The sequence below is a fragment of the Lactuca saligna genome, chromosome 2 (assembly GCF_052625555.1).
Source record: "Lactuca saligna cultivar CGN05327 chromosome 2, ASM5262555v1, whole genome shotgun sequence".
Taxonomy (NCBI): Eukaryota; Viridiplantae; Streptophyta; class Magnoliopsida; order Asterales; family Asteraceae; genus Lactuca; species Lactuca saligna.
Genome location: NC_136418.1, coordinates 42,866,106 through 42,881,385, shown reverse-complemented (window position 1 = coordinate 42,881,385; position 15,280 = coordinate 42,866,106). Strand labels below are relative to the sequence as shown.

At 34.4% G+C, this 15,280-nt stretch overlaps 1 protein-coding gene across 2 annotated transcripts; it reads left to right on the top strand.

Moving 5' to 3' along the window:
* Positions 1-5,582: 5,582 nt before the first annotated feature.
* On the top strand, positions 5,583-10,713 carry LOC145030907 (uncharacterized). Of its 2 annotated transcripts, none has more exons than XM_078979355.1 (5): positions 5,583-5,727; positions 6,827-7,090; positions 7,353-7,564; positions 7,647-7,914; positions 10,311-10,713. In XM_078979355.1, exons 2-5 carry the CDS (start codon positions 6,860-6,862, stop codon positions 10,599-10,601), a joined length of 1,002 nt encoding a protein of 333 aa, XP_078835481.1. In that variant the 5' UTR covers positions 5,583-5,727; positions 6,827-6,859; the 3' UTR covers positions 10,602-10,713. The 2 variants fall into 2 exon arrangements, with proteins under 2 accessions (XP_078835481.1, XP_078835480.1); XM_078979354.1 differs by having other exon boundaries at positions 10,305-10,713.
* Positions 10,714-15,280: the final 4,567 nt, after the last annotated feature.

Genomic DNA, 15,280 nt, shown 5'->3' with positions numbered 1-15,280 from the left:
TGACTCAGTCCACCTGTCAACCCTCTCTGACTCTCCCTGACTCACTGAGTTAGCCCCTTAACTCGGCAAGACCACTCGCTGAGTGGTTATGGACAATCTTCATGCTACTCACCGAGTCTGTTCTTTGGACTTGGCGAGTCTACGCCATGCATGAGCTCAAACTCACTCCTGAGGTCAGATCCGTTCCAATAACTCCTAGATCCAGTCCTTCCAAGCACATTCATCACGTAAAGTCACAATCTTGGTGCTCATGCAAAGGTCCAAAGGCCTTATTTGATGATATGATCTCTAGAATGCTATTCTAAGCTCATGGCCTCCATTAACACACATAAAGCTTGAGGGAAAAGGGTCTCTGGACCTCTTTGGGTCCAGATCTAAAGTACTAACATAAGGAGAGGCCAAATACTCCATGGATCTCTTCCACAAAGAAACCCTAACTCTAAGATTCACAACAAGGACTGAGAAAGGAACAAATGGATACCTCAAATGAAGTCCCTGAGCTCAGAAATCACTGGATTAGCACCTTCTTTGGTCTCCTCTTGCCTTGATCCTCTTCTATATGCAAAAATACCCACAAATAGTCAAGGTTCTTCCTCTTCTCTCTCACAAAGTGCTCACTGGTTTTTTAGGGTTCTCTCTGGGGTTGGTGGCCGCAAATGACGGCCATAAACCCCCTTAAATAGGTCTCATACCCCGAAAATTAGGGTTTCATTAAACAGCGTGGACTCGCCGAGTCCACTCCTTGGGCTCGCCGAGTCCAGACACGAACCCGCATCCAAAATCACGATCCTACTCGGCGAGTTTGAGCTCCAACTCACCGAGTCCAATCACAATTCTCCAAAAATACAAATAATAATAAATACCTGGAAATCCGGGCTGTTACATTGGCCGGAGGTTCGGCCTCTAATGCTTGGAACCGAGAATAGAAGAGATAGACCGAGAGGAGGGGAAGGGACCGAGAGTAGAAGAGAAGACCGAAAGTGCAGAAGAGGGAACCGAGAGCAAGGCTCGGTCTCGGTGGCTTGTGCGAGGTTCGGGCCCGAGAGGCTTCTAAGGTTCGGTTTCAATTCTAGCTGGGAAGCGAGGCTCAGGTTCGGTTCAGCTGCCTTCGGGTTCAGTTCTGTCCTTCGCTTCTGACCTTCGCTTCTGATGCCTTCGGTTCCTAAGAGGGGTTTCGGGTCCTTAGGAGGGTTGGGCTCCTTGAGAGGGGTTTCGGGTCCTTAAGCCTATTTTACTTGTTCTTACCCCGTTTTAAGCCGTTTTTGACCCGGTTAAGGGTCGGGATGGCCCCAAAGACTATAAAAAGTTTAAGGAACTCTTGAGAGAGTTTTGGGAGAGATTTCACATTCTTGGAGAGATTTCTCATACAAGGAGAGATTTGGGAGAGATTTCACATACTTAGAGGGGTTTCACATACAAAGAGAGATTTGGGAGAGATTTCACATTATTGGAGAGATTTCTCATACAAGGAGAGATTTGGGAGAGATTTGACATGTTTGGAGAGATTTGGGAGAGATTCTAGATAAAGAGAGATAGAGTGAAAACGATTGAGAGAGGTTTCATGTGTGGCATTTGTGAGTGTATGGCTTCGCAATGCAAGGTTCGTAAACCCTGTTAAGCCTTGTTTAAGGATCTCACACACTCCCGATGAGTATCCAACATTGTTTTTTCGGTTTGGTTTGTTACTTACCGTAGTTTTAGGTTAAGGAAGTCTAGATGTATGTACTTTTTGATTTATGATCTCTCATTAGAATAGCGAGTTGTTTAGAAATTACATAATGTAAACTCTAGTACACCAGGGTTAGTTGAGTTGACCGGTTTGACATTGAATTGACCAGAATTTGATGGTTGTCACAGAGTATGACACGACTAGTGTTTAGAAAAGCATAGTGTACATGCTTGGAGCATGGGACAACTATTGTTTTAATTCAAGTATAAAGTTGATAGTTTGAAACAATATGCAATGAATAATGGGTAATCAATATGGTGATAAATAAAAGGTGTTTTATTTATATTCATAAGTTCTGAGACCATATTGAATTCGATTATTCTTGTGTTTCACCTTGCATGTTTTGACTTTCAGAATAACTAAATCACTCTTCCTAAATGACTAAGTTATTTAAACCATCCACAGTCAGTCATATGTTGGAAGTATATATGAATCAAGATTGTCATGGGTTGGATTGTAGAGGTCTAAGATGTTGGACAAAATGGTACTACAACACTCATGAGTGCTCGTAAGTTTTGTGTATTGGATTCAACCCACGCTCACTGGTATCACTTCATGGAATTTATCTCGAGTGATCGTGAGACGGTAATATCATATAAGTCTTCAAACCTAGAGATATAACTTGTTGCCTATGAGTTGGTTATACATTGATCGTACGAAACCGCATTTTTAACCTGATGTTATAAAACATGACTTTGTATATGATTCAACAAGTAGAAGAACAAGCATATGAGTCGAAGTTTATATGTTCCTTCTTGGATTAGAAGCAATATCTAGGCCCTTCAATGATTTTGTGTTGACCCATGTACCGGGCCTGGTCAGAACTAAGTTGATCTGTTCACTTAAGTTCTATGTCAAACAAATCGAAAATCGGGAAACAAACTGTTGGACAATAAGTAAGACATTGTTCTATGTATTTGTCCGGCTGATATCTAGAATAGAGAATTATATGATCACTTATCTTAAATGGAATATCATCGTCATCTCAGTTCCGCAAAGACCTTGAAAGAGCTACGATTGCTGATCGGTTCCTGAAGTTATTCTTGCAGATATAATTATTAGACTTATCCAAGTGGGAGACTGTTGGATTAGGTTTCTAAGTTCATAACTATTCTGGGATGTACTTGACCCGATCAACATGGTCCATTTGGGTTGCATGACATCATGCATTTGGATAAACTAAAATGAGAGAAATAACACTTATGGTTTATTAATATATTATAAGTTCTAAAATATTAATAATAATATTATTTAATTATTATTGATCAAGAATTAATTAAGTGATCAAAAGGAGACTAATTAAATATATGGTTTGATTGTGTAAATCATCCATACTTATATAGTGGGCTAGATGCTCTATGGATTATCAAGTTGAGCTAAGGTCATAAGATGCTCCATGGGAGTTACAAACCCATGGGTCATGGAAATGAAGAATCATGTCACATTAGGGTTTACATGATGTAACCCTAATTGTAACACACTATATAAAGGATATGAAGGTAATAAGGAGAAAAAGAATATATATATATATATATATATATATATATATATATATATATATATATATATATATATATATATATAGGTTAAAAACTTAAGATGGTCTTTGGGCCTTTATTGATCATTTTTATTTGAAGTTCAAATGGTAAAACTTTGAAGTTTTTATATTCATTAATATTAGAACTAGCTGAAAAATCCGGACTTCGTCCCAGGTTGTTTTTTGTGTTTTTTATGAATAAGTGTAAAAGTTTTGACTGTAAGGACTAAAAGTGTTAAAATGGATAAAAAATTAAAGAGGTTGTAATTAGCAAATTTTTAGAAAAGGGACCAAAGTTGTCAATTCCTTAAAGTTTTGTGGCCAAACTTTGAATATTAAAACGTTTCTAAAAAACGTAAAATGTTTTTATTCAAACTAGAAAGGTTATCCCCGCTATACGGGGGTCAGAAGCTTTCAATGTTGTTTCCGAATCGATAAATACGACAGACGTAGAAAGTGCAAGAATGACAAGCCCGGACTTTGCCCCGGACCGTTTTGTTCATGTTTTTATGAAAAAATGTAAAAGTTTTGATTGCAAGGACCAGAAGTGTCAAAATGGCTAAACAATTAAAGCGGTAGGAATTAGCAAGTTTTTAGAAAAGGGATCAAAGTTGTCGAACCGTTAAAGTTTTGTGGTCAAACTTCAAATATTAAAAGGTCCCTAAATAGAAAATGGATCAAAGTTGTCAAACCGTTAAAGTTTTGTGGTCAAACTTTAAATATTAAAAGGTTTCTAAAAAATAAAAAAAAAATATCGACTATAAGGACCAAAAGTGTCAAAATGACTAAAAAATGAGGACCAAAGTTGTCAAACCGTTAAAGTTTTGTGACCAACCTTTAAATATTAAAATGTTCGTAAATAGAAAATGATTCAAAGTTGTCAAACCGTTAAAGTTTTGTGGCCAAACTTTAAATATTAAAAGGTTCCTAAAAAATGTAAAAGTATCGATTACAATGACCAAAAGTGTCAAATGGCTAAAAAATGAGGATCAAAGTTGTCAAACCGTTAAAGTTTTATGGCCAAACTTTAAATATTAAAAGGTTCCTAAAAAATATAAAAATATCGATTACAAGGAACAAAAGTGTCAAAATGATTAATTCTGCCAAAAAAACATAAAGTCTAGGGACTAAAATAAACAAAAATTATGGAAGTTTACTATTCATAAGAAACATTTTCCATAATATATATAATAATGACCTAAATTGTGAAAATAGCTAAAAAATGAGGGGCAAAAATGGCTAAAAACCCAGGCTTTTCCCTTGGCCGTTTTTTGTGTTTTTTATAAAAAAATGTAAAAGTTTTAATTGTAAGGACCAAAAATGTCAAAATGGCTAAAAAATTAAAGGAATTGGAATTAACAAGTGTTTAGAAAATGGACCAAAGTTGTTAGTTCCTTAAAGTTTTGTAGCTAAACTTTGAATATTAAAATGTTCTTAAAAAATTAAAAATTTTGATTGAAATGATCAAAAGTATCAAAATGGTTAAAGGGGCAAAGTTGACAAAAAAAAACATGCAATTTTTATCAATTCACAAGTGAACAAAGTTTTAATAAAATTACTTTTAATAGTTTCTAAAATAATTATATTTTATCTCTTAAGTTTTAAAATATAATACTTGTCTTTACATCAAGTTTTGTTTTGGAAGTTTTTCAAGATGATAATTTTTTGAGATAGATAATTATGCCTACTATGAGAAAAAAAAAGTTTACTAAATAGGATCTTATGATCTCGATTCGATTTTATGATTGTGATTTTAGAAAAATAAAAATAATCCTAAATAAAATCTCGATCTAAACAACATTGGGTCCAATAACAAAGAAACACGGTGCACCAAATTTTAGTCCCGACTCGATTTGATCCGAATCAAACCCATTTGCTAGGTCTATGTTATTATTTGATCGAAAAAAAATTGGTCCCACTACTGTTACATATACATGCGTCCGCCCTTAATTGTACGTAGGTTTTAATTCAAGATTGTTAGCGTATATAAGATGAATAATAGAAGAGTATGGTAATGTGGAAAACCAAAAAGTTAAATGTGATGACATAATATTTGTTTTACGTTATAACATTATTATTAGGAATGATGTTTGTAGATAAAAAAAAAAACAATAGCAGGGAAAAGTTACAAAAATATCAAAAAGAATATTAATAAGGAATAAGTAACACTAATATAAAAGCAAAAAATTAAAAAAAAATATCTACAATTTTAAAACCTACACTTATTTAGTAAATACTTTTCAAACTACATGTCAAAAACTCCTTTGGAAAAGGACTACAAGTCAAAAGACAAAAGCACTAAAGGAGTACAGCTTATCACAAAAGACCCTACACAAGTTGATTTCCCATAGATCTTCTTTACCCTTTTAAGTCGAACCAACAATAATGGAAGCTACTGTTAGCAGGAAGATTTTAGCTGCAAGGAAATCCAAACCCAGTTCTTCTTCTGTTCTTCAAAAAGGTCTGCGAATCGTTTTCTTCCACTCTTTTACTCATCTTCGGATATATATATTTTCTTCATAATTCAAAGACCTTCGGATGTAAATATTTGATTCTTTGTGTTATTTGTTTCGGAGTAATTTCTAGTCAGATGAATTGTTTGTGTCATTGCAATTCTTTCCCCTGATTTCAAAATGATGAATGTGAACCTTTTTCTTAATTTATTTAAAAAAAAACTGTTTTTGTTAGGATTCCAGTCACTAGACATTGAATTGGAGTTTTAAAATACAGATAGTCGTGAACATAATAAAAAAAATATATATTTACTATGATTTGTAAGTATGCATATTATATAAATTATAACAAATAGAGATGAAACGAATATAGTATTTGATCCCCTATTCACGATTAAAACAGTGGTTTGGGATTTAAATAACGAACTGAGAAGTATTTTGCTGCTGCCTCATGTTAAAGAACCAACATTATTAGCTTAGGCGATGATAATTGTAAACCCATAAAAGACTTATCTTTTTCTCAGGTTTAGATAAAAGGCATATCTTTACAACTGATCTTCAATTAATATAATATATCCACAAATGCTTTTGAAAAATTAAATAATTGACTGTGATCTTTTTGAATGTTTTATAATGCTTCATATTCTAATTTAAGTGCAAGTTTAAAAAAAATGAAATAGCAGTTGACGCTAACATTATAAATAAAAATATTTTAGGATGCTATATATTTGAGAACATATGTCTAAAATAGGACAATAACTATCTTGCTTTTTTCTTGTTTAAAAAAAATGTATAAAGGTGATAGATATAATTATCAACTATATAGTTCTGCAAATAAATGACGGTTAGAATATTCAATATATTTATATGATCAACATATATTTTATTCATTGATTTCTTGACAAATGTATTCAAAAGTTCTAATGATCAAGTAAAGATTTTGATTTCTATGCGTTCATTCAATACCAATATTATATTTATGAGCTTCAAAATTAATGTAAAGTCAGCTTAAAAAGTGAACTTACATTGCAATTTCAAACTTGAACTACATGCCCTTTAACACTCTTTTAATTAATTTTACATCTTCTTGATTAAATATCACTCTAGGGATTTGCAAGAATTTACAACACTGCCCTCTTTATGGGGTTCTTGACAAGGGCATTTCAGTCATTTCGTCCACCCCCTCCGAAAATATGCGGATCTCAAGATGGTCCTCCGATAACATCACCAAGAATAAAGCTTCGTGATGGAAGGCATTTGTCATATATGGAACACGGTGTCCCAAAAGAAACAGCCAAGTTTAAAATAATATACATCCATGGTTTTGACAATTGCAAAGAAATTAATATTTTTGCCTTGGGAGCCTCTCCGGTGTGTATCCATATTTTCATCATTTAAGCCAATCATTTTTTTTATGTTTACTTCAAACTTAAGGTTGTTTGATAAAATCATAAAACTAAAACATTTAGTTTTAAATGATTCCAACCTCTGAACGGTTAAGAAACAACGAAGTTTCTTAACTGTTCAGACTGAATACCGACGTATTCAGTTGTGACCTATGAATGGTTTCATTCATAGGTTATCAAACAGCCAGTTAGTTTTCTAATTCTAACCGGTTGGTTGACTTTTACAGGCTCTAATTGAAGAGTTAGGGGTGTATACTGTTTCATTCGACCGACCTGGTTACGGAGAGAGTGATCCGCACCCTGAGAGAACTTTAAAGAGTTTAGCTTTGGATATAGAGGAGCTCGCTGATCAACTACAACTCGGATCCAAATTCTATTTAGCTGGATTATCCATGGGTGGATTATTGGTTTGGCCATGTCTTAAGTACATTCCTCACAGGTGTAAATCAAAATTTTGATTATTTGTTGCTTGAGATAATTTGGTTCTAATTTTGTTAGTTTTGTATGTGTGATTGAAATAGGCTAGCAGGAGTGGTTTTCATTTCACCTGGAGTTAATTACTGGTGGCCTTCATTTCCTTCAAAGTTATGTAATGAAGTGTATTATGAAATGTTTAAGCCTGATCAATGGGCTTTAAGAGTTGTTCACCACCTTCCATGGCTGAACTACTGGTGGAATACTCAACAATGGTTTCCTAGCTCGTCTCTTATTTCTAGGTCTCTTGATATGTTTTCTCCCCCTGACATGGAAATTGTGTCAAAGTTTCCTCCTCAACCAGAAGAGCAAAAGGTACACTGTATAATTTTAATCATATTTGTATGAGTATCAACACACTAATAGAATATGAGATAGGATTTGTGTGCTAGCCCTTCAACATCTCAAAACATACATAACTAAGAAAATATAATTTTTTTTTCCCTTAGTAAAGTTTCATGTGTAATCAAATTTGAATTTACACCTCTTTTAATCTAGTGCCCACGAAGTAAACCTCTATTCTTTTAACACTTCTAGTTTTTCATGCTTATATTAACTGTTAACAGGTATACATAATTTTACAAAGTAAATTACATGAATGGTCCTTATGGTTTGGGGTAATTTTCATGTTTGGTCCCTAACTTGTTTTTTTAACTCGGAAGGTTCCTACAGTTTGTTTTTGTTGCATGCTTGGTCCCTATCTTACCTAAAAAGATTATTTTGCCCATGATTTTTAAATTTATATAAATAAGGTGTGATAGGTAAGGTAAGGTAAGGTAAGATAAGGTGAAGAGGAAGTGGGGTTGGAGTTGTGTTTATTTAAATAAATTAAAAAATCAAGGGCAAAATAGTTTTTTTAGGTCAGACAGGACCAGATGCGCAACAAAAACAAGCAGTAGGGACTTTTCAAGTTAAAAAGTAAGTTAGGGACCAAACGTTCAAATTACCCCAAACCATAAGGAGTATTCGTGTAGTTTAGTCTAATTTTACATATTGAATCCATCTATTAAAAAATAAAAGTATCTTTACGCGGGTGGAGTAAAGAATGTTCCATATGCATCAATATGTATGAGGCCTACGCCTAAAATTTAACTACCGCTCTCACCTTTTCCAACAAAAAATGTTAGTGTCATATTTGTTAATAAATGTTATTTACATGTCTAATAGGATTCAAAGTATCTATAATCAAATGAGTCTTAATAGTTCATCCTTATGGAGTTTATAATTGTGTCTAAGAATTATGTGGTCTACTTGAAAATGAAACATGTAAATTTGATTCATATCATTTTTATTTCATTTGGCATTCAAATTATCAATAAACTATCATTCACATTCTCAAGGTCTAAAAGTTAGATATTTTTATGTGAAACATCATTTGCATAAACAATTCTTTGTGGATAAATGGTAATAGTTTTGAAGCTATCTATATATTTAAAATTATTGTTAACAAGTGCATAAGAGTTGATACTTGGGCTCATAGGATGGACATAAAAACAATTTTTCAAAAAACAATACTATCATAAGAAAAAAAGTGACTTTGTATTGTCTTTAAGCTATGACTGTGGTTACATTTTTGAAGTACTAGATGCAAGAAATGGCAATATACTTTATTTTTAGGTATATTATAGCATCCTACCTTCATTTGTTTTTATTACTATATTGTATTTCATTTTTTTTTCTATTTAAGGCATTCTCTTTTGAAAATCAACCTAATTGTAGATTTCTATCTCCATATTTTTCATTTAGACATTATAGATTAAAGAAAAGGTAATAATTAATTATAGGAGTGAAAATTTCTTTGTATTTGGATGATTTCCTTTAAGTAGGTAGAATCATTAAAGATGCAATGTTGCAATAGAAAAATGAAAGTAATATGCTATAATAAAAAATTAATGGAAGTGTTTCTATGTTTTGTATTAACCCTTTTATTAATAAAAAAAATTATAAATAGACAATATGTAGTTACAAAACTACCTAATTATAGCGTTATACTTTCTTTCCTTCTCTTGTTAGAACATTAAACATTGAAAGAACATACCCAAATTATAGTAGTGAAAGATTCTTGCATTTATTTAGATGAAATTGATATGATTTATAGATTTTTCAAAATATAATGTTGCATTTTTTAGTTGTTAACATTCACTTTATTCAACCATATCAATCAACTAATTTGATTTTTGACATTCGTCGACCACTTAGACTTTTCAATGATAAACTTGTTCCTGTTTTGACTCGAGTTGCAATATATCTCAAAAACAAAACCCCAAGTGTACACAACAAGTAAAACATAAAAAGATGCATAATTTACTAATAAAAACCACACGAATAATAGTTAACTACATGAATAGAGTATTCGATAAAATGCACCTGTCACTATGATATAAAGAATGAAACCATGATGCCATTTTCCATAAATCAATAAAACTACATTTTTATTTCTCGTATTTAACCCTTTTATTTTTTTGAAAGAATGTAAAAAGTAAAAACACTTCGAGATAATGCCTCTAGATTGGAAACTAGACCAATACTCATGTTTAGAACTAGGTGTATCTATTAATTAGTCCTTTTTATATTGTGGATAAAAAAAGACCCATATAATTTTTTTTTTTTTATTAAAAGTAAAGTTTGGGTCAACTAAGTCCATTAACTTATATAAAAAAACATCTCAAACAGTCGGACTTATGTTACACTTTTGCGTGTTAAAGATGCAGCCAAGAAAACAAGGAGATTTCGAGTCTGTCCACCGTGATTTAATAGTTGGAATGGGGAAATGGGAATTTGATCCAATGGAACTCGAGAATCCATTTCCAAATAATGAAGGATCTGTTCACTTATGGATGGGTGATCAAGATCGATTTGTACCTGTGAAACTACAACGTTATATTGCTAAGAAACTCCCATGGATTAACTACCATGAGATCACAGGTGGTGGCCATTTGTTTTCCGCCATTGATGGAATGACTGACACCATTCTAACAACACTTCTAAATGTGAAAGATTAGTTAATCTTTTTTTGTTGTATTTTCTGATATTGAATTTGATTTGTGTGTTTATTTATGCACTTTGTAACTATATGTTTTTTCAATAATTATTGTGGTGGTGATTGTTCTTTCATGGTAGGATCAAAGAATCCGACAATAATACGATTTGGTTTGCGAATTTAAAATTGCTTTCAATGAGGTGGTTTGAATTTCGGACACGCTTATTCTTGTTAGAAAGGAAGAAATAAAGATAACAACAGGTATGAGATCATGTACATATAAGTGGTCTTGTTATAGAGTGCCTGAAATATAGAAGATAAATTATTACTAATAATTCTAATTGGTAAGGTGGTAAGGCTTGGATGTACATGATCTATAAATGGCATCTCTTTGACTAACAATCATTTTTTTTAAACTTCTAATAGTCTCAACCCCTTCATCTATATCATTACAACTTACACAAGTTGTGATATTAATGTAGAGCTACGAAATTGGATCATGTGCATGCAATAGTGATCCAGCATGATTTTATAGAAATGGGGCGATTTAACACTCATATACGTGGTGATTTATCAAGTGTACTTTATAATTAGATAGATTAAATCGCTTAAATACAAGGTGTGGTTATTTATGTCATCAAGAAATCCAATTACACTAGAAAATTGAGTATCGACTATGGATTTAGCGGAAGATGCTTACAAATCAATGACTCGTAATTGATAGATCAATGACCATTAAATTTTATTTTTATTTTTTAAATTTAGAGTTATCATAGCTATAGATTAGAGATGGATCAACAATGATAAAATAACGTCCCTAAAATAGCGCTAGAGTGGGGATGGATTAACATAATGTAACGTCCCTAAAATGTTGAGTAAAAATTTCATTTTAAATACGCTAAAGCCATTCATTCATTGTTCCAAAAGACGATCAGAGTCAAAGTATTCTCAAAACAACAGAGTAATTTCTATACATTCAGTGCGGAATAAAACTACAGAGATGCAGTGTGATCAAGCAAGACCATTTCTTTTAGAAACGAAAATATCCGAAACCATAAACATAAACTATAATCACAAAGTTTAGTGAGTTACTCAAAGTACCACATACAACACATATATACAAATATAACAAGTGGCTGTGTCGGGTCCGTATAAACCCCGAGTCCATAATGACTTCATGTAACAACATGTAGCTGTGTCGGGTCTGTATCAACCCTTGAGTCCATATCAACCCCGAGTCCATAATGATTCTGAGCCTAGATTAGCTCTATGCGTATAATATATAATCATACCAGTAATAGTCATAAAGACAGTAAGCACATACAACAATATCAGTAGTGCCACAAAGACCACTACTATCCCACAACATAATCCAATGGGTCGACATTAGTGCCTTCGACCCATAAGAATGGTGAGGAGACTCACCTCATAGTCTGAAAGAATAATTGTACCAATCGTTGCTCCAAAAGCTATCTCTACTGGTTACCTATACAATTAACAGGGACCTAAATCTCAAACGACTACTCAAATTACCCAAAATGCCCTTAGGTCAAACTTGGTCAAATTCCTGGTGAAAGTCAAAAAGTCAAAAAGTCAGAGAAGGTCAACACAGACTGAGTATGCCCAGCATACTTAGTCATTAAACTCAATGTAGTAGATCCCATGCTGATTATAGGTCTCCAGCCTGGTACGCTCAACGTACTAACAGGTAAGCCAACGTACTTGACCAATTCCATTTTCCTCATTAAGTGCTTATTTCATTAAGATCCTATGTCCAAAGCTCCAATCTACTCCCAAATAACATTCTAAGTCATAAATTTTCTAACTTTATGACTTTCCATGGCTAGAAGGAGTCCATATACCAAAATCCTAACTTAATACATAAACCAAAGCATCATGGCTCTTGCATGGAGGGAGGAAATGGACCAAGATCACATTTTTATGACTCCTAATGACTCCATAATGGATAAAGTTTCCAAATTTATCCATTAGGATGGTCTGAACAACCAAGATCTAGACTTTAAGTCTCAAAGGGACCAAAAATGCATATTTCTCAACTTAATCCATTAAGTCCATATCTCCAACCTTCATATCTGAATCGATATGATGTTTAGATGGATAAAGTTTCCCACTTTATCCAAAACAAGGTCACAAAATTTCAAAATCTAAACTTATGCACTAAAGTAACCGAAAAGCTCATAAAACCCAAAACTACCTAGATCTAAAAAATACATCATCAAGATTCAAGCTTTATATCTTATGGAGTTGAGAAGAGCAATGTAGGCTCTGGATCCACAAGCTTGAGCTTCAACAATCAACAAGCTTGAAATTCTATTTCATCCAAAATGCAAACAAAACACATAAAAAGGCTCAAGATTTGATCTACGAGGATCTGATTTCGAGTTGGAGGCTCAATAAGGTGGATGCTGATGTTTGGAAGGATCACAAGGGGTTAGAGTCCTTAAATAGGGCTCAAAACCATGAAAATAGGGTTTTTACTCTGCGGCGGTACGCCCATCGTACTTAAAGTTAAGCCCAACATAACGACCTAAAAACACACCCCTTTAGCTTAGTACATCCAACATACTAGCTAGTGTACACCAAGTGTACTGCCAAACTCCCTTTTGCCAGTTTAACTTCAAACAGTCATAACTTCTTCGTTTTAACTCCGTTTTCGATGATCTTTATATCCACAGGAATGTATCGATGAGCTCTACAATTCTATCTTGATACTTGTTACTAAAACATCTCAATCTAAAATCCTTAATTTATGCAATAAGCCCAAAACATAACCTTCCCAAGTTTACACTTCAGCTTTCATCGAACAATAGAAGGTTTAAATCACTTGTCCAACATCATACACCTCCAATAGAGTTTAAACTTCATTCCATTGAAGCCCAATGCCTCTATTTATGTAACGCTTGGTTCATGTATTATTTATTTCTCAATATTTTAGAGTTTTGGGCTGGAACTCGACGAGTTGGGAAGCTCCAAATCGTCTTGTAGAGATTCACTTGGATGCGGGATAAGGATTCAACTCGATGAGTTGGGGAGCCCGAACTCGACGAGTAGACTATGGAAAGGAAAGCCCTAATTTTTAGGGTTTGTACCCTATTTAAAGGCCTTAAACCTCATTGTTAGCCTCCCTCATCGCTGCTTTGTCCAGAGAAACCCTAGTTCGTGCTTTTCCTACCATTTTGAGTGTGTGAGAGCTTAACAAGTGCATTTGAAGAAGGCTTGAAGTAGGAGGTGCATAGCTAAAAGGAGAGGCTGTAGATCCGATGTCTTTGCTGTTGTGGCAGCCATATTGAGGTAAAAAGTTGATACCTAGGTCACTTATTTATTAGATCTCTTCATGTGGGAATTTATGGTCATTATTAGCTCATTTTGGGACCATTCTTGGATTTGATCATGTCATGAAGCTATGTGTAACACCGTAAATTTCAAGACAAATTTTTCATTTAAAATAATCATTTTATTCTTAGAAACACTTGTTTAAAATCTCATTCATAGTCGATTTACAAAACATGACTCCATTTTCACTTGCATAGAAAACCAGGATCCTCCAAAATATGACTCTTTCTCTGGTGTGTACAATCAAGCCGGTGCCGTCCCGTGATACTGAAAGAAACCTGAAAAAACATCACACAAAACACTGTAAGCACGAAGCTTAGTGAGTTCCCCAAAATACCACACATAACACATATTAGCCACTCGAGGCTATAACTCTATGGGTCCGTGCACCCAAACTCTGTGAACCCTCAGGCTCTAACTCTGGGAACCTTCTGGTTCCAACTCTGTAAACATGCACAACATAAATCACATAGAAATAATGCAGTACAACACATCATGTACATATAGCATACAAATACTCTGAACACATAACTCTGGTTACCTACTCAAGGTAAAGTATAGTGAGAAGACTCACCTGGCAAGCAGAAAGCAGATATCCCCACACTGGAATCTCAAACTCGCCACCGCCTAACACGTAAAGCAAATATTCTCATGAATATAACTCTCGAGACTAGAATAAATCCTCTCATAACACCCTCTCATGGGTAAAAGACTAGTTTACCTCTCTCTTGGCCCAAAGGCCACATCGCTGACCAAACCCTAAAAGTCAACGACCAACCCTTGGTCGAAATCAAAGTCCTCAGTCTAAGTCAACCCCTGACTGACCCTACTCGTCGAGTCAACTCTGTGACTCGTTGAGTTCCCATAATCAGAACTTCATTCAATCTGCGACCTAACTCGCCGAGTCACCCCAAGACTCGCCGAGTCCAACAACTCTGAGTCCACTCGCACTCGACTCACCGAGTCATCCCTCAACTCACCGATTCTCGACTCTACCAGAGAATATTTGGGACTCTTCGACAAGACTCGCCGAGTCCAAGGCTATCTTCAACCTACTCGCCGAGTTGTTCTTCCAACTCGTCGAGTTCCAAGCCATCTGCAAGCAACTCGTCGAGTCTACCCATGTAACTCGCCGAGTACCACCGTTCTGAATCCATTCAGAAGCACTCCAGGCCATGCAATTGATCCAAAACATAGATCTAGCCTCCTACAACCCATCCATCACGTAAAGTGGCAAACTTTACGTGAATCCAAAGAGATCTAAGCCGTTTGCACATTGGGCTAGGATTTGGGACAAGATGACTCCATCAACCACTCACAAACAGGGACTTTCATGCACTCTAGACC